The 26,003-nt window shown below is 44.4% G+C and overlaps 1 protein-coding gene across 1 annotated transcript in view; it reads right to left on the reverse strand.

The window, feature by feature from the left end:
* The window catches only part of NSF (N-ethylmaleimide sensitive factor, vesicle fusing ATPase), a 657,569-nt gene that overhangs the window by 370,347 nt on the left and 261,219 nt on the right, over window positions 1-26,003 (reverse strand). The window contains exon 5 of the mRNA XM_078645103.1: window positions 3,474-3,640. Coding sequence (XP_078501229.1) covers window positions 3,474-3,640 — 167 coding nt within the window. The remainder of the gene's footprint in view (window positions 1-3,473; window positions 3,641-26,003) is intronic.

Below are 26,003 nucleotides of genomic sequence, written 5' to 3' on the forward strand. Positions count from 1 at the left end.
GTATCCTGGCGCGGAAATATACCCTAAACCATAACTCTTGTACCACTGTCAGAAGATTCAAAATAATTATCGGGCAGAGATGTGGCTGAGCCATAAACTCATCCTCGATCCTAGATAATCACTACTCAGCAACCCTACAACACCATTAATAGTGGCTGTCAGGTATCCCTAATGCATTTGGATAGAAGTGGGCCTGGCACTGAAGGCTTGAGCCAGGGGAACGACTCAGCTCGAGGTCCCTTTGGACCCGAGCCCAAAGCGAGCCGAGCTTTTATGTGGCTTCTGCCTGCCACCCAAGCCCTAATCTTATGCACCACGAATTAAAAACATAGCATAAAACTATGAAGCGAAAAATGAGAAAGAGATAGCATAATGTTAAACCAGAAAACTTGGGCTCAATCCTGCCTTCCCCGCTTAACCAAACTGTGTTATACTAGGCAAAGATTTTACTTCACCAGGCGTCCTCTTATTCGTTACCATTCGTTACCATTTATAAGAGCATCTTCAATTACTTCAGTTCAGAAAGTGCGCTGGACACAATCTTCGGATTTGATTTAATAGGCAATAATAGACAATAATGTTGCTCCATGTCTAATAATTTAGGCAACCTATCGAATGTAGGTGACAACTCACTTGCCTCTTAGGGCTAGATGTAGGTAAATAGGATTTACCGATTCTAAAATACCGAATTTTACCGATTCGGTATTTTAGAATCGGTAAATCCTATGTAGCTAATAATTCGGTAAAAATTACCGAATCGTTAAGATTCAGTGTTTACCGAATCGGTATTTACTGATTCGGTAATTGCCATTCATTCCTATGGGCCTGGAGGCCCATAGCAATGAATGGCAATTACTGAATCAGTAATTACAGATTCGGTAAAATAGGGAAAGAGTCAAGGGTGGCAGGGTTTCACTTTGACACCCTGTTGCACCCCTGAATAGTGCTTGTGTGCACGTGTGGCACACGTACATGCCCTAAGGGCATGTATGTCTGTCACATGGCACAGGTGTAAATGCACAGATTTGCATTTACAGAGGTATTCGTTATTTACCACCAACTAATAGTTGGTGGTAAAGAACGAATCCTTAAAGCACAGAATCACTCTTCAAAGTGCTTTCTACATGTCATTTACCGATTCGGTAAATACAGAATCGGTAAATGATGATTCGGTAAATACAGATTCGTTATTTACCGAATCCTCCCCTACATCCCAATGCCCAATGTCGGTAACGGCCGAAATTTGGTAATTTCGGCCGTTACCGACCGGTATTGGGCTACCTACATCTGGCCCTTAGTTCACTAATAGCATTGCCGTGGGGGGAGGAATGTCTCTAAATTCATGCATAAAAACTTTACATAATGCCTTTCAATATAAGGATATCATTGAATGTACTAAGGTGAAGCACGATAAATAAATGCACTCTTTTGAATTTCCAAGCATCTGTATCATATTTTTACATGATTTTTGCTGCATTGTTTGTTCCAATTATTTAAGGACTTGGCTCGTGCACGGGGTCTTAGAGCCGAGCCTTGATTGGCTCTCCCTGTTAATGTGTTGGTCACCCACCTCTACAGTTACAGTCAACTGGTGACTGCTAATTTAGCACTCTTTTCAGATTGTGAGATCGGGCGGGGAAGTCACAGGGTTCACCCCTCCCCCGAGCTTCCAGCTCAGAGGGTGCAGCCATAGGGAAGCAGTGACAAGACTGTGGCGGGGTGCTGTATTCGGCGGTAGCAGCAACCAGACAGCACTCCCGCAGTCATGTGGCAAGGCACGAGGTGCCCAGAACTTGTCCATGCCTACGAGCAAGGAGCTGTGACCGGGCCGTGTGGGATTAAAAATAGGCCCAGGCCTAAAAAAGAGGCTCCTATTAGCAAAACACAGTAAAAAAAAAAAAAAGTGGTCCAAATTCTGCAAGTCGGGGCTGTTTTTGAAATTATAGTTGTCTGCCAGATGTGGGAAGCAGCATACATTGGGCGCTGCTGCAGCGAATGTGTGTGGCAAAATCAGGAGAGTCGACAGTAAAAATCTTCCCAACAAACCATGAAACAGACCCACAAACAGCCAAAAAACCGGGCCCATTTACTCCACTGCCAGATGGCGCTCAAGGCCAGTCCGAGCCGAGGCAGAGATTATAGAAGGCAGCTCGAACCAGAGCAGCACTTCTGCAAAGAGAGCAGGTCGCATTATTGTATTGTATTGTAATTGCATTTATATAGAGCTTACTACCCCTGACGAGGCGTCGAAGCGCTTATTATGACGACACGGCCAGGGCATGGTCCAGTCAGATGGCAAAGCGGAGGCCATGGTCCAATGGAAAGAGGTGGGACAGAGACGGTGCTGGGCACGTGCGTCCCATTCCCAGAGTCCTGTCACCAGCCCCAGTTGCTTACGGATGTATCCCTTTAAAGCTCATGCATCTTGATTTTTTTGTAAAAGACCCGTCCATTGCGTCACATCACATTAGTCAGTCCAAAATATTCTACTCTCAGCTACTAGCGAACTCCTTATTAAGGCTGGAATTAACGTAATTAAGTCCAGGGCTTTAAGTGGGCCGGGTCTTGCCGGTGCTCAGCACCGGAAGTTCTTAAATGCAGGTGCTGAGAAGGGTCCCTCAATTATGCCCTCCAGGGTGAAGAAAATCTCAACTCTGTAGCAGTGCCACTGCTCAAAGCCGTTGATGTAACTTCGAAGAGAGTCGTTTTAGTTCTTGCACATTCCTATCATTTCATAACTGAAGCATTTTAAATGTTATATACAACAAAGCCTTAGTTGGTGCTTATTTATCTTATACAACTAACAACCACTGACAAAGCCAACAGACCTGGCTTGTTGTAGGTATAATGTTACTTGCTGTATTATTATATATCTGGATGCAATGACACAAACAGACAAAACACCAGTCACACGGCACACTATGCTAAACACAGATTTTTAGCTTAGGTGTTTGTAAGCCACGCCCTTGATTACATCGACCACGCCCCTTTGGGGCACCCTCCAGTTCTTTCATCCCACTTAAAGCCCTGATTAAGTCCTTATTTGTGGGATTTTTTTCACAAGCCCACACTACAGAAGCAGTGAGATTCACCTAAAAGTTAATTTTAGGAGGGAATTTAAAGGCGAGGACAATCGGCACTAATTTTTTGGAGCAATAAATTCATTCCTTGTCACACCCTCCCCCACCCACAATCCGAGAAGCAATTCGCCCATGACCTAACCATGCATCATTCCGAGTCATATATATCTTTGCCAGAGGAATGACCACGGCTCAGAACTCAGTTGATTCTTAAACCGGAGAAAGAGTTGATTTGCGCACACACAAGGCATCCTTCCCCACTCTACCCCACCCCAGTGACAGCAGTGACAGTGCCTTCCATGTGGCCTCACAGCAATACTCCTGATGAAGAGGGTGAAGAAACGGTCTCTACTCGCCAGAAAAGTGGTTAGGTCTGCTTGGTTTGGACCTCACCTGCTGCCCCACGGAGAAGGCTTGGTTGTTAAACTGTTGAATAAATTCTCCCGCCATCTTGTCCGAGTCATAGGGGTTGGAATCAACACTTTTCTTCTGTAGGAAGTCAATCTCGATGGTCATGGTGCCGATGCACTGCTTGGTCTTGTCAAAATTATACAGGCAGACTTGGGAGAAAAAGAAATACATGTTAAGTTTGTAAGCTTCATCTTTCCACAAGACATCAATCTACGCAGCTGTTCTTGTGCAACCCCAAAGCAGAAGACATGGAAGAAAACCAACACCATACACACTCCACAGCTCCCTCATACCCAGTGGTCTAAGTGGGAAGAAAAGTAGGGGAACTATGGGTGTAGAATCAGGGGGCGGGAATAACCGAAGATTGAATCAGTGGGCGGAGTCAGGGATGTGGCTAGAAATAGCAAAACATACCAATTTTCAGTACGTTTAGCATTTCACTGGCCAGTTACAGCTTATAACGTTATTTAATTAAAACAATGGATAAACATGTTTATTTGAGGTTTCATTCAGGAGAAAGCAAACACTCATAGGGAATACAGGTTTATGTAAAGCGTGTGAAATATAAGCAGGAACAACATGTTACCTTAATGCTTTTACTCTCATTGTTCAGAAATCCATGATTATTTTTTGTCTCAAACATTGAGGTCACGAATACAGGGCTCCTCCTGTACACATGTGTTAACTCAGAAGAGAGAGAGACTCTTCAGGAGAATCTAGAGTCTAGATTCTCCTGAAGAGTCCCTTTCTCTTTTTGCTATATTATGATTGAGCAGCTAGCTGGCTGACATGAATATGAAGGAGCCTTTGTGGGTTTACGTGAGTCTAGATTCTAGACTCACGTAAACCCACAAAGGCTCCTTCATATTCATGTCAGCCAGCTAGCTGCTCAATCATAATATAGCAAGAAGAACAACTGGTGGACAGAATGCAGAACAATTCACCCCAGTACAGAGATCTGGGCCTAAATCCATTGTTTCTTTGCTCACCATGCCATTCCAGTTTGGACCCAGCAATATGCAAATCAGTCTTGATCCTGCACCCAATGTGAACAGTCCAGCCCGAACTGCCAGGCCATATGTATTCAAGTGTCCTTTCATTCGGGAAGTGAACACAAAGCAGTACCCACTGAACTATGCACATAACATATTGCTCTTTAATATGCATGGTACATGTTTTTGCAGCAGGCATATTACCCCTCTGCACTACCTTAGATGAGTAAAACAGCCACTAGACAAAACTTGCTCCCATCTCTCTCCAGCAGGTACATTGATCACCAAAGTTATCTTGGCGCTTGTATTGTTGACCGAAACCTGCTGAGTATACAAAGAACTTTGCAGTGTTTTTAAAACTTCTGCACTTGTACAAAAGCGATTCCCCCAAACTAAACTGGCCCCTTTCCCTTCCAGTCGCCCTGGGAAACGCCTGCTCCTGCCCTTTCACTGCTCCTGTCCAGTCAGTACTCCTGCTCATGCTCGATCAACACTCCTGCTTCATCAATTCCCCTGCCCCCTCCCTTCTCCTGGCCCGTCACCGCTCCTGCCCCGTTCACCGCTCCTGCCCCGCTCACCGCTCCTGCCCCGCTCACCGCTCCTGCCCCGCTCACCGCTCCTGCCCCGTTTACCGCTCCTGCCCCGTTTACCGCTCCTGCCCCGTTTACCGCTCCTGCCCAGTTTACCGCTCCTGCCCAGTTTACCACTCCTGCCCAGTTTACCACTCCTGCCCAGTTTACCACTCCTGCCCAGTTTACCACTCCTGCCCCATTCCCCGCTCCTGCCCCATTCCCCGCTCCTGCCCGGTCACTGCTCCTGCTCATGCCTAATCACTGCTTCTGCCCAGTTGCCTCTCCTGCCCCGGCGCCTCTCCTGCCCCGGCGCCTCTCCTGCCCCGGCGCCTCTCCTGCCCCGGCGCCTCTCCTGCCCAGTCGCCTCTCCTGCCCCGTCACCTCTCCTGCCCCGTCACCTCTCCTGCCCCGTCACCTCTCCTGCCCCGTCACCTCTCCTGCCCCGTCACCTCTCCTGCCCCGTCACCTCTCCTGCCCCGTCACCTCTCCTGCCCCGTCACCTCTCCTGCCCCGTCACCTCTCCTGCCCCGTCACCTCTCCTGCCCCGTCACCTCTCCTGCCCCGTCATCTCTCCTGCCCCGTCACCTCTCCTGCCCCGTCACCTCTCCTGCCCCGTCACCTCTCCTGCCCCGTCACCTCTCCTGCCCTAGTACCTCTCCTTTCCTGTCGCCTCTTCTGTCCTTGCCCAGTTCACTCTGTGTACAACATCAACACATTACACAAGGTGTCAAGTTCCCCACAGTACTCTGTCTGCGGAAAGCTCCTCTGTAATCACCAACTCCGATCTCACTGGCACTTGACATGCTAAAGGCAGAGGGCGGTGCATTGTCATTCGAAAGGGGATAATCATCCTCAATCGGAATGACAATGGGCCTGCCCTTGGTCTGTGCAAGCTCAGGGAGGGGCTGCTGCAGCCTCTGGAGTTCAACAGAGAAGTGCGAGCAGTCCCTGGAATCTGAATGAAAAAAAGTTCTTGTTTTTAAGTAGGACTATTCTTGCTGTCCCAGGATGCTTTTATGAAAATAAGAAGTAGGGGAACGGACTGAAATTATTTTTAGAAGTAGGGGCACGCCGTGCCCTTCCGTTCCTGCATACTTCTACCACTGCTCATTCCTCACCCACTGCTCAAGTTGGGCAACCAGTTGACACTCTGTATCGATTAACGGGTGGGTTTTCTGACTAGAGCAAGGATCTCAGACTAGTAGCTCATGAGGCTCCAGCAGCTGGCTATCTGCCAGTCAAGCCTAAGAATTTGGAGTCCATCTCCCTAAGACCTTCAGAGTCTGTAGGTGAGCAGCACTACTCAATCAAGAAGGAAGCACCGCACTGCCCAACTCTTGGAATGACAGGCCCACCAATGGCAAGGTCACGTGCTCCCACACATAGGGGACAGGAGTAGAAGGCGAGTGTCAGGCAGGACGGCTCGATCGGACGTGGAAGTTTGTGAGCCGGATGCACATCCATTTAAAGAGCTATGAGAACAGGAGCAAGAGCGCAGACGTTTGAGTGGGATGTGTGTCTGGTATGGAGACCATCGCCAGCACACAATGTCCACCACTGGTGGCACTATCTGCCACCTGGGACACCACTGCCACCCGGTGGCCTTGCTGCTGCCATGCAGTGATTACCTCTGGTATAATGATGGCCATTCCAGACATAACAGTAGCCATACCAGCATAGTTATTCATACTTGCGATTCTTCTCGGCATACTTTGGACATCCATGGTCTATGTATGTCCTTTCAGCACAAAAGTAGGCAAAGGCAACATTTTCAGCAACCAGAGCATAATAGCCCTCCACCAACCTAAAAAAGGACACCCGTGGTCTCTCTCGAAGTACCCATGGCCTAATCATTGCATATGCCATACTGGTGGTCAGCCCAGGTATAATGGTAGCCTTTTCCACAATAAAGGTGGGCAGACTAGCAGAGTAATGTCTATTCTTGACATACTGTGGCCATCCCTGGAATTCAGGTGTCCAGACCAGGCATATTGGTCCCCATTCTATGCATAATGTGCTCAACCTTGGCTTAACCATGCCACATCTGGTACTATGGTGGCAACCTCTTGCACGATTTCCATCCTTGGCATATTGTGGGCATCCAAGGTATCATAATATCCAACTCTAGCATCATGTTGGCCTTTCCTGATATATTTGGGGTAGCCTTAACACCAATTGATGCTCATCCTTAGGGGAGTAGTGGCAATATTTGGCATATTGTGATCACCCCCGGATTTATGATGACCATCTCTGGTATGTGATAAAATGGTAAGATACTGACACACGAGACAACTGTACTTGATTAAATGAGATGCTGATTTTGGGGCTAAACTGAGCATTCACTAAACAGTTAAAAACTGTTCCTTTGGGTGAAAAGAATGATTTAATAAAATTCCAAGTTTTGCTTAATGGAAATGTATTTGTTTACCAAAAGTGTACATTTGAAGGCTATATGGGTGCATTTTTTTTAAAACTGATGCGCTGATGTTTAAAGACAACATTATTATTTCATTGTTAAATACATTTAAGGTGGTAATTAAATAGTAATTTATGCAGAGTATGTGAGATTAATTGCCAATGTAGTTTTCTTTGTACCCAAGGGCACTTGATGTTACGTTTGTTATTTCCTTACGCATGCATATTTATAAAAATGTTTCATTATTTGACTGCTGCCCCCTGCTTGATTCAACTGGGTGGTCACTGCCTATCGCTCTGCAAAGGACAATCACTAAGCAACACCGTCTATTGTGGCTGCTATTGCAATGCTGGCAATATTTGTTCGTGGATCGGGATGATTTTAGTTGACCAGAAGTAGCTGTCTTCATAGAAAAGGCTGAAAGACTGCTTTAGCGCACTGGTCACCTGTATTCAGTTCTCACAAACCCCTCCCATGCAAGTAGGGAGACAGCTTGGTTTCATACCATCACGAAATGTTGTTTGCACCTGCAGGCTTGCTGCTTAGAAACAACTGCAACCTGGTGCTGGTGGCCAGTGAGTTCGAGTATGTCCCAATAGGAAAATGCTACTTACCAGTATGCCTCTGTTCCTGGCATGTAGAGCTGCAGAGTTACAAACTATGCATAGATGGCCACTTAGTGTTGGGCCCGGTTGTTTGCAGTTTGTTTTGTTGTAGAAAACTCTTTGGAAGTCACAGGATAGGTGACTCCTCTTTTGGATGATACTGCGCATGGGCATCGGCTCCATCCCCAGATTGTTTTTCGCCATTAGGGAAGTGATGGAGCTGTACAAGAAGTAGTGATGTCCATGTAGTCTGTATCTAATCAAGATAATACTGGAAAAGATAAAGGTAGCATTTTCCGTTCGAGGCATATGAGCTGCAGATTACACACTATGCATAGATTGTATAGCAGTACCCACCTTAGCGGCGACCACCCCTATCTGTTGCAGTTGTTTGAAATAGAGTTTTTAGTACAGGCTGGCCCACAGTGGCTTGTTGCTTAGTTTGCACATCTACACAATAGTGTTTTGTGAATGTGTGCCGTGTAGACCATGTAGCTGCTTTGCATATGTCATATAAGGGAATGTTCCCTAAGAATGCCATAGAAGCCCCTAACTTTCTTGTAGAATGGGCTTTTGGGGGAATTGTTAACGTACGCTTGGCTTTCTGGCAACAGATTTGTATGCATTTGACAATCCACCTTGCAATCCCAAATTTTGATATGGGATTTCCTTTATGTGGTGGTGAAAAGGACACAAACAGTTGTTTTGTTGTGCAAAAACTTTGTGTTCTTTCTATGTAATAAAGTAGCACTCTTTTAACATCTAAAGTGTGTAGAGCTCTTTCAGCGACTGTTTGTGGCTGCGAGAAGAATACGGGCAGCTCCACAGATTGATTTAGATGGAATGGTGAAATTACTTTTGGAAGGAATTTAGGATTAGTACGAAGAACCACTTTGTTATGATGCATTTGCAGGAGAGGTTCTTGAATGGTAAATGCTTGAAGTTCGCTTACTCTTCTAAGAGAAGTAATGGCTACTAGGAAAGCTACTTTCCAAGTTAGGAATTGCAATTCGCATTTGTGTAAAGGTTCAAAGGGCGGTCCCATGAGACGTGTGAGAACGATGTTTAAGTTCCACACTGGTGAAGGTGGTGTTCTGGGAGGGATTATTCTTTTCAGCCCTTCCATGAAACCTTTTATAGCTGGTACCTAAAAAGAGATAGATGTTGTCTTTTTTGTAAATATGCCGCTATAGCAGCAAGATGTAACCTGATAGATGTGTATGCTAAGTCACACTTTTGAAGGTGTAGGAGGTATCCTATAATGTGTTGAATAGACACATCCAGGAGGTTTATGTGATTGTTTTGAAAGTATATCACAAACCTTTTCCACTTCGCAGCATAACATGCTCTGGTAGTGGGACGTCTAGCTTCTTTGATGACGTTCATACATTCTTCAGGAAGGTTAAGGTAACCAAACTCTATGACTTCAGGAGCCAGATCGCCAGGTTGAGCTGAGCTGGGTCCGGGTGTCTGATCTCTCCATGGTTCTGTGTTAATAGGTGTGGAGATAGGCTTAGTTTTTGGTGTGGCACCACAGATAGTTGTAGCAGTGTGGTGTACCACGGTTGTCTGGCCCAAGTTGGAGCAACTAGAATGAGTGTTAGGGAATGTTGCTGTAGTTTGCGTACCACTAATGGAAGTAGAGGAGGAAAGGCGTACGCAAATCGTCCTGACCAGTTCATCCATATCGCATTGCCTTTGGACAATGGGTGTGGGTATCTGGCGGCGAAGTTTGGGCATTTTGCATTTTCGTGGGTGGCGAAGAGGCCTATCTGAGGGTGTCCCCACGTTTTGAAAAACGTTTAAAGAACTTGCGAATGAAGTTCCCACTCGTGGATCTGCTGTGTCTGTCAACTTAGTAGATCTGCCATGGTGTTTTGTACTCCTGGGACATGTTGGGCTAAGAGGAAGATCTTTAGAGGTATAGCCCATCTCCATATCTGCTGTGCTAACTGAGAGAGCTGCAGAGAGTGTGTCCCGCCTTGTTTGTTTATGTAGTACATTGCTGTCATATTGTCTGTGCGGACTAAGACAGCTTTGCCTGACACTTGAGTTTGAAATGCTTTTAGGGCTAGAAAGACAGCTAGCAACGCTAAGTGGTTGATGTGGAGTAGCTTTTGTTGCGGTGTCCACCTGCCTTGCATGGTGTGATGCAGTAGGTGAGCTCCCCAGCCGGAGAGCGACGTGTCCACTGTCATGATTATTTGGGGAACTGGCTCTAGGAACGGTCGGCCCTTTGAAAGGTTTTTTTGTGTTCCAGCATTGCAGAGAGCGATGAGTCCAACTGTCTACCAACACTATGTCTGTTAATTGACCATGAGCCTGGTTCCACTGTCGTGCTAGGCACTCTTGAAGTGGACCAATTTGCAGTCTTGCGTGAGGTACTATAAAAATGCAAGACGCCATAATTCCTATGAGTTGCATGAACACTCGAGCTGGAAGCGAGTGTTGTGGTTTGAATTTTGTTAGTAGCGTTTGTACACTTGTTATCCTGGCTGGAGAGGGATAAGCTAGTGTTAATTGGGTGTTTATTGTAGCACCGAGGTATTGTTGTGTGTGCGAGGGTAGCAGGTGTGACTTGGTGTGATTTACTGTGAATCCCAAGTTGTGGAGTAGTAGAAATGTGGCGTGAGTGTGTTGTACACACTGGCCGTATTCGCTTGCTTTTATGAGCCAGTCGTCCAGTTATGGGAAGACGTGAATCTGCGGTCTTCTTAAGTGTGCTGCTATGACTGCTAGGCATTTGGTAAACACTCTTGGTGCTGTTGTGACTCCGAATGGGAGCACTTTGAACTGGTAGTGCTGCCCGTCTAGCACAAATCTGAGATCTTTTCTGTGCGCTGTGTGGATAGGAATGTGGAAGTAGGTGTCCTTGAGATCTAGAGTTACAAGGAAGTCGTTTTGTAACAGGAGCGGAACAACTTGTTGAAGTGTGACCATATGAAAATGGTCTGACTGTATGCAAATGTTTAGAGGTCTGAGGTCTAGAATAGGTCTCAGAGATCGTAGAAGACCCGAGACACCTACACTCCGAATTGAGTTCATATTCGCCCTTATCATGGAGGCTGCAAGAATTGATGTAAGATTTGGTGGAATCTGAGATGAGACCACATCCTCGTCTGATGTACCGTGACTCAGACTTGTCATCCAAATTCCGGGCCCTGACGAAGTTCACGTCTAGAACAAAACACGTTGGCTGAGGTTTTATGTTCATACAAGTCTTTGATGAACTTCAATAAAGAATACATTTTAAAGAAGAAACTGATTGTGCTTCCTAACTGAATATCATTGAACTTTGGTAGTGCACCACTCCATTCAGTTCCAGGTCTCAGAGATCCGTCCTTCTTTGGAATTAAGAAATATAGGGAGTATACTCCCTTGTTGTGCTGATGCTTTGGAACTATTTCTATTGCATTTTTCTGCAGGAGAGATACCACTTCCTGTCTGAGCAGTGTCAAATGTTCTTGTGACATTGGACGCTGTCTGGGTGGTATGTTTGGGGGGTGGATGTTAGTTCTAAACAGTAACCTGACTGGATTATTTGAAGCGCCCACCTGTCTGATGTGATGTTTTCCCAGGCTGGTAGATATTGCTGTAGTCTTCCCCCGACCGGAGTGGAATGGGGCGGGGAAGGGGAGGGGAGTCATTGGGTAGGGGTGGAGGCAGAGCGGGAATTGTTGGTCCTGCCTCTGCCCTTGTTGTTGTTACCTCTGTAACCACCCCTTTGGTAGCCCTTACTATATGTAGATTGTGTGGGGGCTTTGTAGGAGGTGGAAGCTGTGTCTGAAGCATATCCTGTGTTGTTACCTCTATAGGATGAGCGTCGAAATGAACGTCCGGGAGCCTGGGACTGCAAGGCTCCCATAGATTTTGCTGTGTCTGTATCCTTCTTCGAGGGATACGTCCACATTGGGTCCGAATAAGTGTTGCTCATCAAAGGGTTGATTGAGTATAGCACTCTGGACTTCGGGTTTAAAACCTGATATGCGTAGCCACGCATGTCTACGCAGTAAAACACTTGTGTTAACTGCCCTGGAGGCGGTGTCTCCTGCGTCCAGTGCACAACGAATTGAGGTGTTAGTAATATTTTTCCCTTCTTGGATAAGCTCATTAGCTCTATCTTTGTACTTATCCGGGAGGTGCTGCATCAGTGACTCTAGTTCATCATAGTGTGCTCTGTCGTAACGTGCCAATAGTGCTTGTGTATTGGGGATACGCCACATGTTTGCTGCTTGTGAGGCGGTTCTCTTCCCTGACGCATCAAGGAGTTTAGACTCTTTGTCAGGTGGGGGAGCCTCACCGGACGTTTGTGAGTTAGCCCTTTTGCGTGCGTTTGACACTACAAGCGAGTCATGGGGAACTGGGCCTTTAATGTAAGCTGGATCTGAGGGTGCAGCTTTATATTTTTTCTCTATTCTTGGGTTAATGACCCGAGTTCTAACTGGGTCTTTGAAAACCTCAATGGCGTGTTTAATAACTCCTTTGTATAAGAGTAACAGGAGGGGACCCATAAACCAGGTTGGGATGGGTGTATAATGTAAATAGGAACAGTTCCCAACAGGTGTTATTTAAAAGACAATTTTCACAATGTATGCATTTTGCATTACAAAAAATAACCAACAAGGAGTCACTAGAGTTTTTTGAAAAAGGTATTATTCACCAATTGTAAAAAGGGGGGTTTTTTCATGGCAATACAGTTAGACAGCACTGTACAGAAGGAATCATGTGACAACCCAGTGGCACTTGGTAAGTGGTGATATATACAGTAGGTGACTGTGAAGGTGCAAGTGCTAAAGTGAGCAGCGTGATCGGCGCATAGTGACAAATAATAAAACAATGATGGCTCCAAAATAAGATCAAGTTGTAGTCACTTAGAACATGATTCAAAGAATTTAACAGGAGCACAAAACTTAATATGCGTCTTATGATTATGCTGTAAGGTCGACGGCGTTTCGATCCCCGTGAGTTGGGATCTTCATCAGGACAGGGTTGTCGATATAACCAGTGATCGTCAGCCAGGCGGGAGCTTATCGGTGGCTTAGCGTCCAGGTGATCGCTCAGGAGTTGAAGGCTGATCGTGCAATGAGTAGAGTCAGATCAGCGAGGGGGTCGTCGGGCGCCTGTATGAATCAAGGCAGCTAGGGGCGATGAGGGCTCTGTTGGATCAAGTCGAGCTAGCAACTAATGCCGGAGCTACGTGGGGCTCGGTGTCCTCAGTCAAAGATATCTTTGGACGCTAAGCCACCGATAAGCTCCCGCCTGGCTGACGATCACTGGTTATATCGACAACCCTGTCCTGATGAAGATCCCAACTCACGGGGATCGAAACGCCGTCGACCTTACAGCATAATCATAAGACGCATATTAAGTTTTGTGCTCCTGTTAAATTCTTTGAATCATGTTCTAAGTGACTACAACTTGATCTTATTTTGGAGCCATCATTGTTTTATTATTTGTCACTATGCGCCGATCACGCTGCTCACTTTAGCACTTGCACCTTCACAGTCACCTACTGTATACAGGGGTGTGGAATTTATTAAAATATCTACTTGTCCATGGGGCAGGTTGCTTCATAAATCTACTTGTCCTGTAACAAAATCCACTTGTCCCTTTGGTGCCATGTAGTGCTGCCACAAATTATGGCAGCAATCTCATTATATAAGAGCTCTAATATAGCCTCTCGGATTATGCCAGGGCATATCCCATAGTAGTGTTTGAATACTAGTAATCATTTTATGTCGCCACGTTTCCGCAGCTCCACATACTGGGACTGAAGATGGTGGTAAGCAGTAGTTCCAGGCTTGGAATGTCCTATTGTGTCTGTGCAAACCTACTTACTTGCATGTTTTAGGGTTTTCAACAAATCTTCTCTAATCTTTCCCATACTGAGAAATGTTGGAAATTTACTCCTGAGAGTGGCATACGTAAACCTTCTTTCAGAGTTGGGAAAAAAGTAGTTGGAGGGAAAATGAACTTTCAAACATGCAGGTTTTCACATGAGCAAATCTACACATGCATATTTGCTCATGCTAAAATGCAGTTCTCAAATATTTTGTAGAAGTACAATTTCTTGTGAATTCACGAAAGCCATATACCAAAGGTGCACTTTTGAGACTTTCTTTAATAATTGAGCCCCTAATTTGGTCTGGCGTTAACCATGACCTTTTGTGTTTATTAAAATTCTCTCTCTCTGAATCGGCTGGCATCACTGTGAGTGACAGCATTCTGCTCTTTCACAAGGAGCATATCGGTACACAAAGTAGTTATGTTCAGTGCCAGTAACTAAAGTGGCAGTGTGTGCTTTTTTGAGACCCAAAACAATTTTTGCGTTTGCCAATGTTTGTTATAATGGTGAGGGCCTGGCAGCTCTCACATCAATAATGTTTTACAAAAGCCATGCCAAAACAAGTCACACATTGCCAAAACTAAAAAGCTGACCACCAATGTAAGAACTTCTGGCTTTGCCAAGGCTTGTTTATTTTTGTTTCCCATAATCCTATTGAAACTGGTTACACAAATTTTCCAATATGAATATTTTTGGTAAATACTAGCATGCATCAACACATTTTACTAAATGATGCGGCAAAGAAATGGTACCTGAAATTTTACAGTAGTTTAGCAAAAAGTTATTTCCCTACTTTCATTTTTTAGGAACATTTTATATTGAAAGCAAAGAAACATTAATCTTGCTTTCAAGCTTCTGCAAATATTTGCATCTAATCAGAGAGCATTCTGTGAGCATCATGCATAGCCTCATGTTGCTAAACTTTGAAACCGTGTGTACACATTTTCATACTGGAACCACTGTCAGTAGTGCAGTCAGAACGTACATTTACTTAGAGAGCTCTCCCTAATAATAAAGGCTTTCAAGTAATGAACCATAAATGCAAGTTTTGAACAGCATTAACACATGTACACAAATATTAACTAAACTACAGGCAGTACCCTTCCCCGATCCTTAATGTGGTACTGCAAACTGGCAGCCAAAGGATTTGTGCTGCAGGGGGTTGGGCCTACTTGTCCCAAGGACAAAATACACATTAAAACTTGTTGCCCTAGACCCTAAACAATATGTCCTGGGCGTCGGGCTATAGGAATTCCACATCCCTGTGTATATATCACCACTTACCAAGTGCCACTGGGTTGTCACAGGATTCCTTCTGTACAGTGCTGTCTAACTGTATTGCCATGAAAAAAAAAACCTTTTTACAATTGGTGAATAATACCTTTTTCAAAAAACTCTAGTGACTCCTTGTTGGTTATTTTTTGTAATGCAAAATGCATACATTGTGAAAATTGTCTTTTAAATAACACCTGTTGGGAACTGTTCCTATTTACATAATAACTCCTTTGAGCATGGGTAAAATGGATGAAGATCTTTGTGCATTGTCAAATGTATCTAGTAGGAAGTCTTCCTCTACTGTGTCTGTATGCATATCCACCCCATGATATTGCGCAGCTCTTTGTACCAACTGATTAAAGCCCATAGTGTCTTCTGGTGGCCTAGAGGGGTATATGTCTTCTTGAGGGACATTTGGAACGTCTGAAGTGTTATAATCGTCCCATGGGTCAGGTGAGCCTGGGGGAATAGATGTATCATCTGGGTTACCTCCTATGTCATCAGAGTTATCATCCCCATTATCATCATGTATGATAGAGTGTGTAGGGGAATGCTGTGGCAGGGGAACAGGTGGTGATGGCATAGGTGGAGGAGAAGGGGAAGGCACTCTTAGCGGGGAAGTGGCTATGTCCTTCTTCTTTGGGGGAGGAGCCGGTGCTGGTGTTTCTAATGGTCGTTTCTTTGAACTTAAAGTTAGTCGACCAGTAGTTGGATCTTTCACCAAAGTCTTTTGTGCAGGGTCCGGGTGAAATAAGTCCTCTGCAGAACTGATCTTTTGGTGTGGAGGAAGGTTTTGGCACCGAAGTTGCTTCTTTTGGTTTTTTGATGATGTCCTTTACAGGAGAAGCTGGGATCTTTTTCGGCTCCGAATGTTTTTTCGGCTCCGACGATTTTCTCGGTGCCGATGAAGGGTTCGGATCGGGTTGTTTCTTCGGATCCGAAGCTTTGCCTGGCTCCGACCTTGGTTTCGGTGTCGAGGTAGGAACTGCTTGTTTCGGTGCCGAAGGTTTCGATGTGGCAACCAATGGTGTCTTTTTCGGTGCCGGTATTTGTGCGTCGCCACTGTGTGGAGGTCGACTCGAGCCAGAGTCGCCTGAAGGCTTTCTTAGCATGGCCCGAAGGTGGGGCAGTAGAAGCAGTGTCTCGGTGTGTACCCGAGCCCGAGGGCGAGGGTGTGACCGAAGCCTTTTTGGGGTGTGTCGAGGAAGGGTCGGGGTCGACTGTCTTACTCACGACCCGCTGCGCTGGAGTGAGGTCCTCGACATCGGAATCTTCTGCCTCGGAGTTGCTGTCGACGCCATGTTGTTCTGGGACGTCGACGCCTTCCTCGAAGATGTCGTCTGGAATCGGAGCTGAAGATCTTTGAGCCATTGTTCTCCGAGCTCTTCGGTCCCGGATCGTCTACTTGGAGCGGAAGGAGGCACAAGCAGAACAGTTTCTGGCCTCGTGCTCCGGGGAGAGGCAAAGGTTACACACCTCATGAAGGTCGGTGTGGGGAAACTTCGACCCACATTGAGGACACTTTTTAAATGGCGTCCTTTCCATGAGCTGGAGTTGAGGCCTAGTTGGGCCCGAAGGCCTTCGACGGCGACCGGAATCGAAGTCCTGGATGTTGATAGAGTAGCGTCGACTGGAAACGCGTTCTAAACTGAATTCTCAAAGCTGGTGAGGATTGCGCGGCGACAGAAATCGGTTCCAACACGGAGCGAAGGAAACACATCCGAGCCCGGTGGCGGAAAAAAACAATCTGGGGATGGAGCCGATACCCATGCGCAGTATCGTCCAAAGGAGGAGTCACCTATCCCGTGACTTCCAAAGACTTTTCTACAACAAAACAAACTGCAAACATCTGGGCCCAACACTAGGTGGCCATCTATGCATAGTGTGTAATCTGCAGCTCATATGCCTCAAACATCAAGTTTTGAGGTTGGATTGTTTTTTTAAACAAAAGACTACAAATTCGGTAATCCAGAGAACATGGAGCCATTATCAGCCAACATGTTGGGCAGTTGCCCTCCCAAAGCTGCTCTCACACGGGCAGAGAAGCCTCTTTCCTTCTTCCTCCTATTCTGCCTCTCCTCTTTCAAATAAATCCTTTATCTTATTTAGTTTGCTAAGATGCTCTCCTCACTGCGTATAATGCATTCCCTAAAAACTCTCTCCCCTGAATCCTTTCCATTCAGATATTAACTTTCCTTTGAAGTTGTTCTATTTCCTCACACTCCCAAGTAAGGTACTGTTGCTGAATGTGTACCTCTCCTTCCACTGAAAGAGCCCTTCTGCTCAGTATACCCTATCAAGATTTTATATTTTTTAGCAAGACCTCAATCGTCAATCGGATTAACATCTTTTCTCATGGGACCTAATCTCTTGTCCTTTTCATCAGATATCAACCTCTCATGTCTCTCCAACCTTCCCACGTGGGGTCTTCTCACTCCTATACCTTTTATTGATTATAACCTATCCTAGAAAGGTCTGCTTTCCTCTTTCCTTCTTATAAAGTCTTAATATTTCCACCTTAGAACATTTCAATGTATTCATTTTCCATTGAAATGTAATTTCTCACCTGTCCAACAACCAGTTGCCACAGTAATGCACACTCTCCTCATCCCTTCCTGGATAGTAATGACTTCTTATATATGCCATCAATCCTTTATAAGGCACTCTCTCCTAAATCCAGATATCACCTCACTTTTAAGACCCACTCTTCTCACTCACTACCTACCCATCTACGATAAGGCACAGATAAAACTTCAAGGTACATTTCAGTCAGGACCAAACTCTGTTCCCGATTGAGATCAACCAGCAAAGCGGTAATTCAATTCACCTCATTAGCTTGACAATCAAGCTAGAAAGAATTGAGAAAACCTTAATCACAATGTGATTAAGGTTCACACAATCCATTTAGGAAAAGGCATAACTTCGTAAAGTCATGAAAGCTGCTCTCCTTCTGGTAGTCACAAACTTCACTTCAGTAGTGTTGAACTGTATTAAATGTTATTAGTTAACACAATTAGAAGCCATCTAAGCGTAGCCCTCGATGTTTGAGTATAAAGGGGAAGTAAATATTTAACTAAGTACAACTACCTGCGAAATGTCAAGGGATACCTAGCTTAATGAGACGCGGTAAGAAGTGCGGTAATGTGCAGGGAAACACCCCAAAAATGTGTTTAAGTAGTGTGGTATCAAAATTTTATTTAAAAGTAAAGGAAATCCCGCGAATTACCAATCACCAATCTGAGTCCCCTTAACAAATAATGCAAAATTCACACAAATTTGTCTTACAATAGAGCTAATTGATTTTCCACAGAGAAAATATGCAGCTGTACTCCCTTTTTGAAAAGGGCGATTTAGGTGTTTGAGAGCAAAGAATACCACAAGATAGCATAAAAACAGCAGGATTGTGTTTCGGAAATTTGAACAGAATTTATCCTTGGGAAATATTCAAATGCAACTTATTGTGAAATACAGTTATTCACTATCTCAAATGAGAGGCACACCTCAACCATAATCCCGCAGGAACTAAAGGTTGATGACAGGAACTTCAAAAGAACTATGGTCTCTGGATGCAGATATAAGGGCCAGGGAAGAGATTCATATATGGGGCCTCTAAAGGAGCACTAAATAATATCTAGCAGCTTTAACTATTGGAAAGTCAAAAACAGACACCCTCTCTACCCTCAACAGAGTCCTTACAGGGTTTTATGATCTTAGAAGAGAATTAAACAAGTACAGCGCCTGTTACATTGTATTCTCATTAAATTATGCAAGTGGATGTGCACATAATAAATACATCTTACAAAGCGCCTTTGGTATTGAACTATAAACCATTTTGGGTATGCTGACACCAACTCTCACGAGCTGTAATACACCCACCCAACTTTGAAAGAAGCTGAAACATGACCTGCTGAAAGTGAGGGAATTTAAAATCTCCAAAAGGGAAAGTCCTACATAATCTATAAAGAGGCATAAAAGACTTGCCAGAACTGGTCTAAAGGGGAATCTGTCCACAGTATGCCAGAAGTTAAAGAGGTTTTAACATATCTAGAAGGTGATTTTCAGACCATGTGGCATAGGACACGTTGCAAAAGAAAACAACTATGCAGAGTTTGAGCTATCATTAGCAATGGAGATCCGAATTGTTTCATTTTAAATATAAAGAAGCGGACAAGCTCTTTGCAGAAGTGCTAAGAAAAAGTAATAAGGTTAGTTATACCGTTTCTGAATGTCAGTTCATTAATATAGCCTTAGAGACCACCATAGCGGGATCTACTGGCCATTAAAGGCCTGCTCCAGCGTTAAAGGCCTTAGCTGAAGGAGAGGGCCTTCAATTGGCGGTACAGCCCGCTACGGATTGCTCTAAGGCTATTAGAACATTCTGCCCCTAGAAGGCAAATGGTTCTCCTTTGTAAAACAAAGGCCTACCACAGCCAGAGGGGGTTGAAATCCCCTCGGGCGCTGTGAGGCCATTGTTCACAGCTGTTGCTCCTAACAAACATTTGAATGTTGATGCTCCGGGCTTCTACCGGCCATTAGAAGCCCGGAGCACTCCATTGTCTTCAATGGAGCTCCCAACATTCCGAAGTTCTTGTAGTGTAGTTCCTATTATCCCAATAGGCTCTGCGCATTGGAATAATACCTTCAATAGTATAGGCCTAGACCAGACGTTAACTAGGTCTTCTATTGTCGATATTAGACTTAAAGTTTTGGGTTTGCCAGCTAGCTCAGAGTTCACTAGAAACTTTCTCGAATAGGCAAGGAGGAGTTGAAACTCCCTGGATAGACAAGAAGGGATTTAGTTTCTGACAACCATAGAACATGACAACTTTGCTCTCCCCTAATCAAGAGTGTATCTCTAGAGTCGTGTGAAAACAAAAGACAACTTATTTTACTCAGTCAGTACGTGCATTCTTAGTTTCACCAGATTGTAGAGAAAAGGAAGAGACGGGCGTGTTCAATAAAAGATGGTATTTATTGATCAGTCTCTTTTCTCATACAAGAGAAATGAATCGATATTATCGCAATACTTATGGTTAAGTAAAGTGCATACAATAAAAGCAGAAGTATAAAATAATACTGTAAAAACATTTATATGGTTTCTAAGCCATATGGTGGTTTAAAATGGATGAAATAGATACATACACATAGACATTTGACTAATCGTACTCAACTGGTGTTTCTAACTACGCCTACCCCGGTGTACCTGACCTAAGCCTAATACGTGGGCGGGAATAGAAAGTAGCAGTTTAAGTTAAGTTTGTTTTGCCAAGTGACTGACTCATGAATTCTCTGCAAGGGGTTATTCAGTTCTGTACCTTGAATCTGGGATGGTTGAGGGATGGTATCTCTCGTTTTTGGTCTCGATATTCCAGGCTGCCTGCAAGGGCTGCCCGGAAGCGCCGGAGCTGGATTTCTCGGCAGGAGAAAGCAGCGTCTCGTTCTCAGCGCGTCAGGAAGGCGGGGCTGCGCCAGCGGGGTCTGCTCTGCTCTGGGCTTCGGCAAGTCTGGCTGCTCCGATCTCGTCACCACCGCGTGTGTTTGCTTAAGGCAATACCGGTAATATTTATACCTGTAAGGTGCCGAGATTGACGTAAGGATGGACATAGATACGTCAATAAGGATGTCATACGAACTGGTCGTTAGCACATTCTTTTGCTGAAGTTCTCGGTGAAATCAAAACAATGGCCGCAGGGTTTTTCCCAGGTTGTCATAGGTTTGATTTGTTTTGAGAACTCCGTATGCCTTATCAGGGGCTGGAGGAATATTGCTTTGCCTAATTAGATGGCAAGCGTTATGACCTAATCAGATAACGCGCTCCTGTGCCGTGGTCTGGCGTAATCAGATAACGGTTTCTGCATCATGGGATGGCTGCTAGTTAACTTGTTAACCAGAATAGGGTCAGGAATAGGGGGATCGATACAGAACCTATGGGAATACATCAACCCACTCCACGCTAACTATGGCCATATTTACCAATCTAGGCATAGTAAAACATACTGTAGAGTATCGTGTATACCTTACCACCCCAAAATACATATAATGCATTTCGAAATTATGTAATATACGGAAAAACAGTCATATATACTATATGCACTCAAGCTGTAGAATAATCCTAAAATAATCACGCATATGTATACATAATTACTATTTGAATATGAGAATTACACATGAAATGGCTCTTAATACAGAAGAAAAGTTCGAGACCATTTCATCACAGAATAAAATAATTATGAACATACCAGCGGGCAGCTAATGTCTATAAAGTTTCTAAAAGTAGAAATTTTGTTCTCTAAGAATAGTTCTTACTTTAAGCAGAAGATAAGTGTCCCGAAAAATCGTAAAAATATTTTGGGGCTGCTGAAAAATTGCTGTCCGTGAACTGGAGGGAAAATTGTTCATGCTACTTTATTATTAAAGTTGAAGGCCAAATTCAGGATGTTGGGAACGCCGTGTGCTAGCTTGCTCAAAAGTCGTTATTTCTGCTCTGGTGAGAACATCATATCATTGAGACTGTCGAAAAAGCTGTCAACAGCTTCCTGTGAAAGTTCCACTAACTCGGAAAAAGGTGAAACCATGCATTCATGTGCATGATTGTCTCCATTGACGTTTTGATTAGTATTGCTGACAGAAGGTCGTACCTGATCGATGCTGCTTTCATCTTGAACTTCACTACCCCTTAATCGTAGTGGTGAAGTTTCCACGAATGCCGTCATCAGGATTGGCAGCCGTTGAGGGCAGCACAATGCATGGGCCGTTACCGGACCCAACAATGCTTCTGCATCCATTGGCGCATCCGATTGTAGCGTCAGACAGGTGTCCAACACGCATTCTTCTCCGCACAGCAAGCACCTTAACACAGGTAAAACACATCGATGCCACATTGGTCGAAATGAAAGAAACCAAGTCATGTTTAGGTCTCTAAGCCGGGATAGTCCCAGGATTTTTGATATCCGGTCCCGGTATCCAATGGCTCGGATTGTTTCTTCCCTTGTCGCAGGTGTTTTGTCTGTGACATGGTTTGCCATAACGAAATATAAGGACCAAGAATAGGATTCCTGCAATTAGTCCCAAAATGAGGGGAAGTCCGCCAAAAATCGAATGGACGAAATCTGGAAAAATACCCAGTATGGCTTTGAATGGTGTTAATGCCATCAAAAATACTGTCTTAAATACTTTTGAGACTCCACTGGTATCAGAAATATTTAAGATTTCATTCAGGATTTCTGCGAAATGTATGGGGGAATTAGTTGATAACAAAGAGTGAATCTCTGCAGTCGTCCTTGCGACTAGGAGATCATACGTTTCTTTTGATGACGTGAGTCTGGTCGGTGTCTGAAGAAGCACTGTTTTCATTCTGCTTAAAGTATCTATTCGAATAGAAGTAATTTTCAAGGTAGGCCATGCCCTTGCCTCCCTGTCTGGAAAGGAGCTGGGGAACAATAAGCGTCCACAGCACATGACCTTCGCAGTCGTACTTATGAGATAAGGAACCCCGGGCAGTAAACTACAACATCTGCGATCCACAATTAGAATGTAACTCCCGTTATAGAGTCTTTTAAAGAATGGTTCTATCTCTGTTGCAGGTGCGCCTAGCTGGTGACATGAAAGGTTATTTGAGTTCCCTTCACAGGCTCCATGCAAACTAATTCCATTACACAGAAGTGTACCGCTTAGTGACATCGCACAATTATTGCCACTAAGAAACACTTTCTGTCCTTTATTACTGACACATGCATGTGAATAGGGCAAGTTCCATGTTGTCTTAATGTACCCTTTTCCCAATTTTTCGTACATGCCAGCCTGTATATATTTTTGGCAGTATTGAAACCTGAAGGTTGATATTGGAATATTAATTATCCCATGTATTATCCATTCACTGACAGGTCGTTCTGACATTGTCACTGGTAATCTCTCGAGTTTCTCAATGCTCAGGATTGTATAATCAGCACCCTTTTGTGCCATACTGATTTGTTTATCAGTAAGGTTAAAGATATTGAATAGTGACGTTGTGTTGATTAAACGCCAAGGCACATAGCCTGAACGCAGGTTTTGTAACGTCCAGCCAAGCTGTACAATAGAACGCAATTGAGACTGACCGTGTTGTAACAACAGTAAGTCTTGCGAAATTATGTCGATTGCTGAAGACACAATGCTGTCCAAAGAAAAAATTCTGGAGGACAGAGTCATTAACCCATTGTCCACTACAGAAAGTGATTTTTCCAAATTAATACGGTCAATTTCCCGTATACTTTCTGCTGTCTCAATTTGAGTTACCTTCCAGGCCTCGTTGTAAGCTGCATATACAGAGGCTGCTATGAAGCGTTTTTGACGCTGTTTGCGTGGTCCCATAATGAAATCACGCAAGTCAGCACCATCAGTAAGTAAAGTTAGGTGTTGCTTAATTTCTGTCAGTGTGGAAGTTTGTAGCCATTGAAGGCAGAGTTTGCCCACACTGTAGGTGGTTATTATCCCTGGGTGTTGTCTTTGGGAATATCTAGGATCTGGCCTGGTCAATGTGAACCCCTGTATTTTGTTCAGGAATCTGTCTTGACAGTTATTAGTATCTGTGGGCCAGATTAACCATTGTTTCCAATCAGGATGTGTTCTGTTTTGGTTTAATACATAGTTTACGTCCATCTCTTCATCTGTAGAGCTATTGCTTTTTATAGTTGGCTTTGGAATAGACGGTTTATTTACTGTATTTTCTGGCGTATAAGACGACTTTTTAACCCTTGAAAATCTTTTCAAAAGTTGGGAGTCGTCTTATACGCCGGTATCATTTAATAAGCAAGCGAATATAACCCAAACCCTATATTTTAAAAGGAAAAGTAGAGGGTCGTCTTATACGCCCAGTCGTCTTATACGCCAGAAAATACGGGTAAGTCTTTGATTTTGGCTAGGCCAAGACAGGTAGTTTGTTGAACAGTGTCATTCAAAAATATAATTTGTTCTGGGATCATGCAGGCTCTAAACAATGATTCTATACCTTGTACTTGCCATTCTTTTGTACTCCAAACACTTTTTACTTCAACATTTTTGTCCCAATAATCAAAACCAAAAGTATTCATTTGTTCAAAAAACGAGTCTGAATATATCAATTTCGTATTTGTAAGCATGGTCTTTGTCCCTGTCTTATTTGACAATTTGAAATAAAATGTTTCAGCATTACTTGTGTTGAACCCTGAAAAGTATGAATATTTGTCATAAAAGGTTCTTGAGCTTCTTTTTGGAGGGGTTGCACAATGTTCCCATTGATTATAATTTAAAACATTTCTAGGTTGCGCAGATTTATGTAAAAAATGGTTACCATAGTGGTTGTAACAGTACATACTATCATAATTAGACGAACCCTGCAAATAATCATGTTTGGTAAATTTAGCATATATTTCAAAAGAAGGGAGGTCAGCGGACACTATTTACCACTCAGGATGGTGGAAGGTCCAGTAGCAGCAGGGTGTCCGTACACAGTACTGGAGTTGCAAAAAAGGGGGGGTGCTGCACTGTTCCTATTGAGAGATAAAGTAGGGGGGGAAAGGATTTATCTGGCGTGACCAAGGGTGTTCCAATGATACCCTGGGGCATCCATTATGTTGGACGTAATTGCCTCACACACCCAGAAGGGTGTCATGCTTCATCATTGGCGGTTGCTCCTCGTCGGGGAGGCGGTGCAATCCCCGACGGGCTCACCTCAAAGAGGGGCTCTTTAGCGGAGATCTTTTTCCAACAGCCTATTGGTGAAGTGGGGGTGTGTGGGCAGATGGTATACTCCTGTGATGGGATGATTAAAATGTAGCTAAGGGTACCGGAATTAACTTTATTCTGGGGGTCCCTTGGCTGCAATTAAAAAGTGGGGCTAGCTCGCTAGGTGTCAACTAATAAAGGTTGTGTGACCCTAGAGGAGACTAGTAGTGAGTGTGGTCGACATGTTTCTCGCTAAGGGTGGATCACCCGCGATTCTTCAGGACCTATACACAAAAGGTGAAGTGCAAAGACAACAACGACATGCTTGTATCATATGTGTTGTGTTACCTCAGTGGATTCTCCTATGCCTGTACATAGAGAAGGAACAAGGAAACAACAGTAATTTACATTCAGTACAGATATGCAAGTCACAACATTGGCCAGAGGAAGTAAAAATATATTGCCATGCTGGTGGTACTAGGAGTGATTCTATATAACCACCGCATGCCCTGTGTATTGAGCGTGCAAAGTTCAGGGTGAAGAGCACACGCAATAACTCTATCTGTGGCAGGGTCTGTGGTTGGTGAAGGTGAGGGTTAAAATCAATATTTAAAAAGGTATTAAGGTTAAAATGCAGCAGTTCTAAAGTGATTCTCTGCCTATAGTGTGTTGGAGAGATAGGCAGGTCTCATGTGAGGACACCATTTATAATAGTAGCTGGATGCAGTAAAAAGCTCACACAGTGATATGTAAAGCAATGCAAATGAAACACTTATATGCTACCCTACTCACCTATTGGTCATGAACTAATAACCACATGAGGGTTCGGCGGGGCAGTACATCAGAGCAGAGCCCAAAGGTTTAGTAGCTGGTATAGCGGAAGAGGTAAAGGTAAAGAAAAGCGCCCCTTAGTAACTGCCTGAAGACTCAATCGGGATGCAGGCTGATGGTCATGGTGCCCGCCCCCTACTCTGCGCTAACGCACTCACCTCCAGTCCTCCGTGTCTGTGTCCAGTGACCTACCCATTCCCGCCGAGCTCGAGTAGATGTCTGAGCTCGGCGGCGCGGGTCATTTAAACAGCACCGGAGGACCGGCGCGCCCAGTCAAGTCTCCGCCTACCGCCAT

This window comes from Lissotriton helveticus, chromosome 5_1 (assembly GCF_964261635.1).
Source record: "Lissotriton helveticus chromosome 5_1, aLisHel1.1, whole genome shotgun sequence".
Classification (NCBI taxonomy): Eukaryota; Metazoa; Chordata; class Amphibia; order Caudata; family Salamandridae; genus Lissotriton; species Lissotriton helveticus.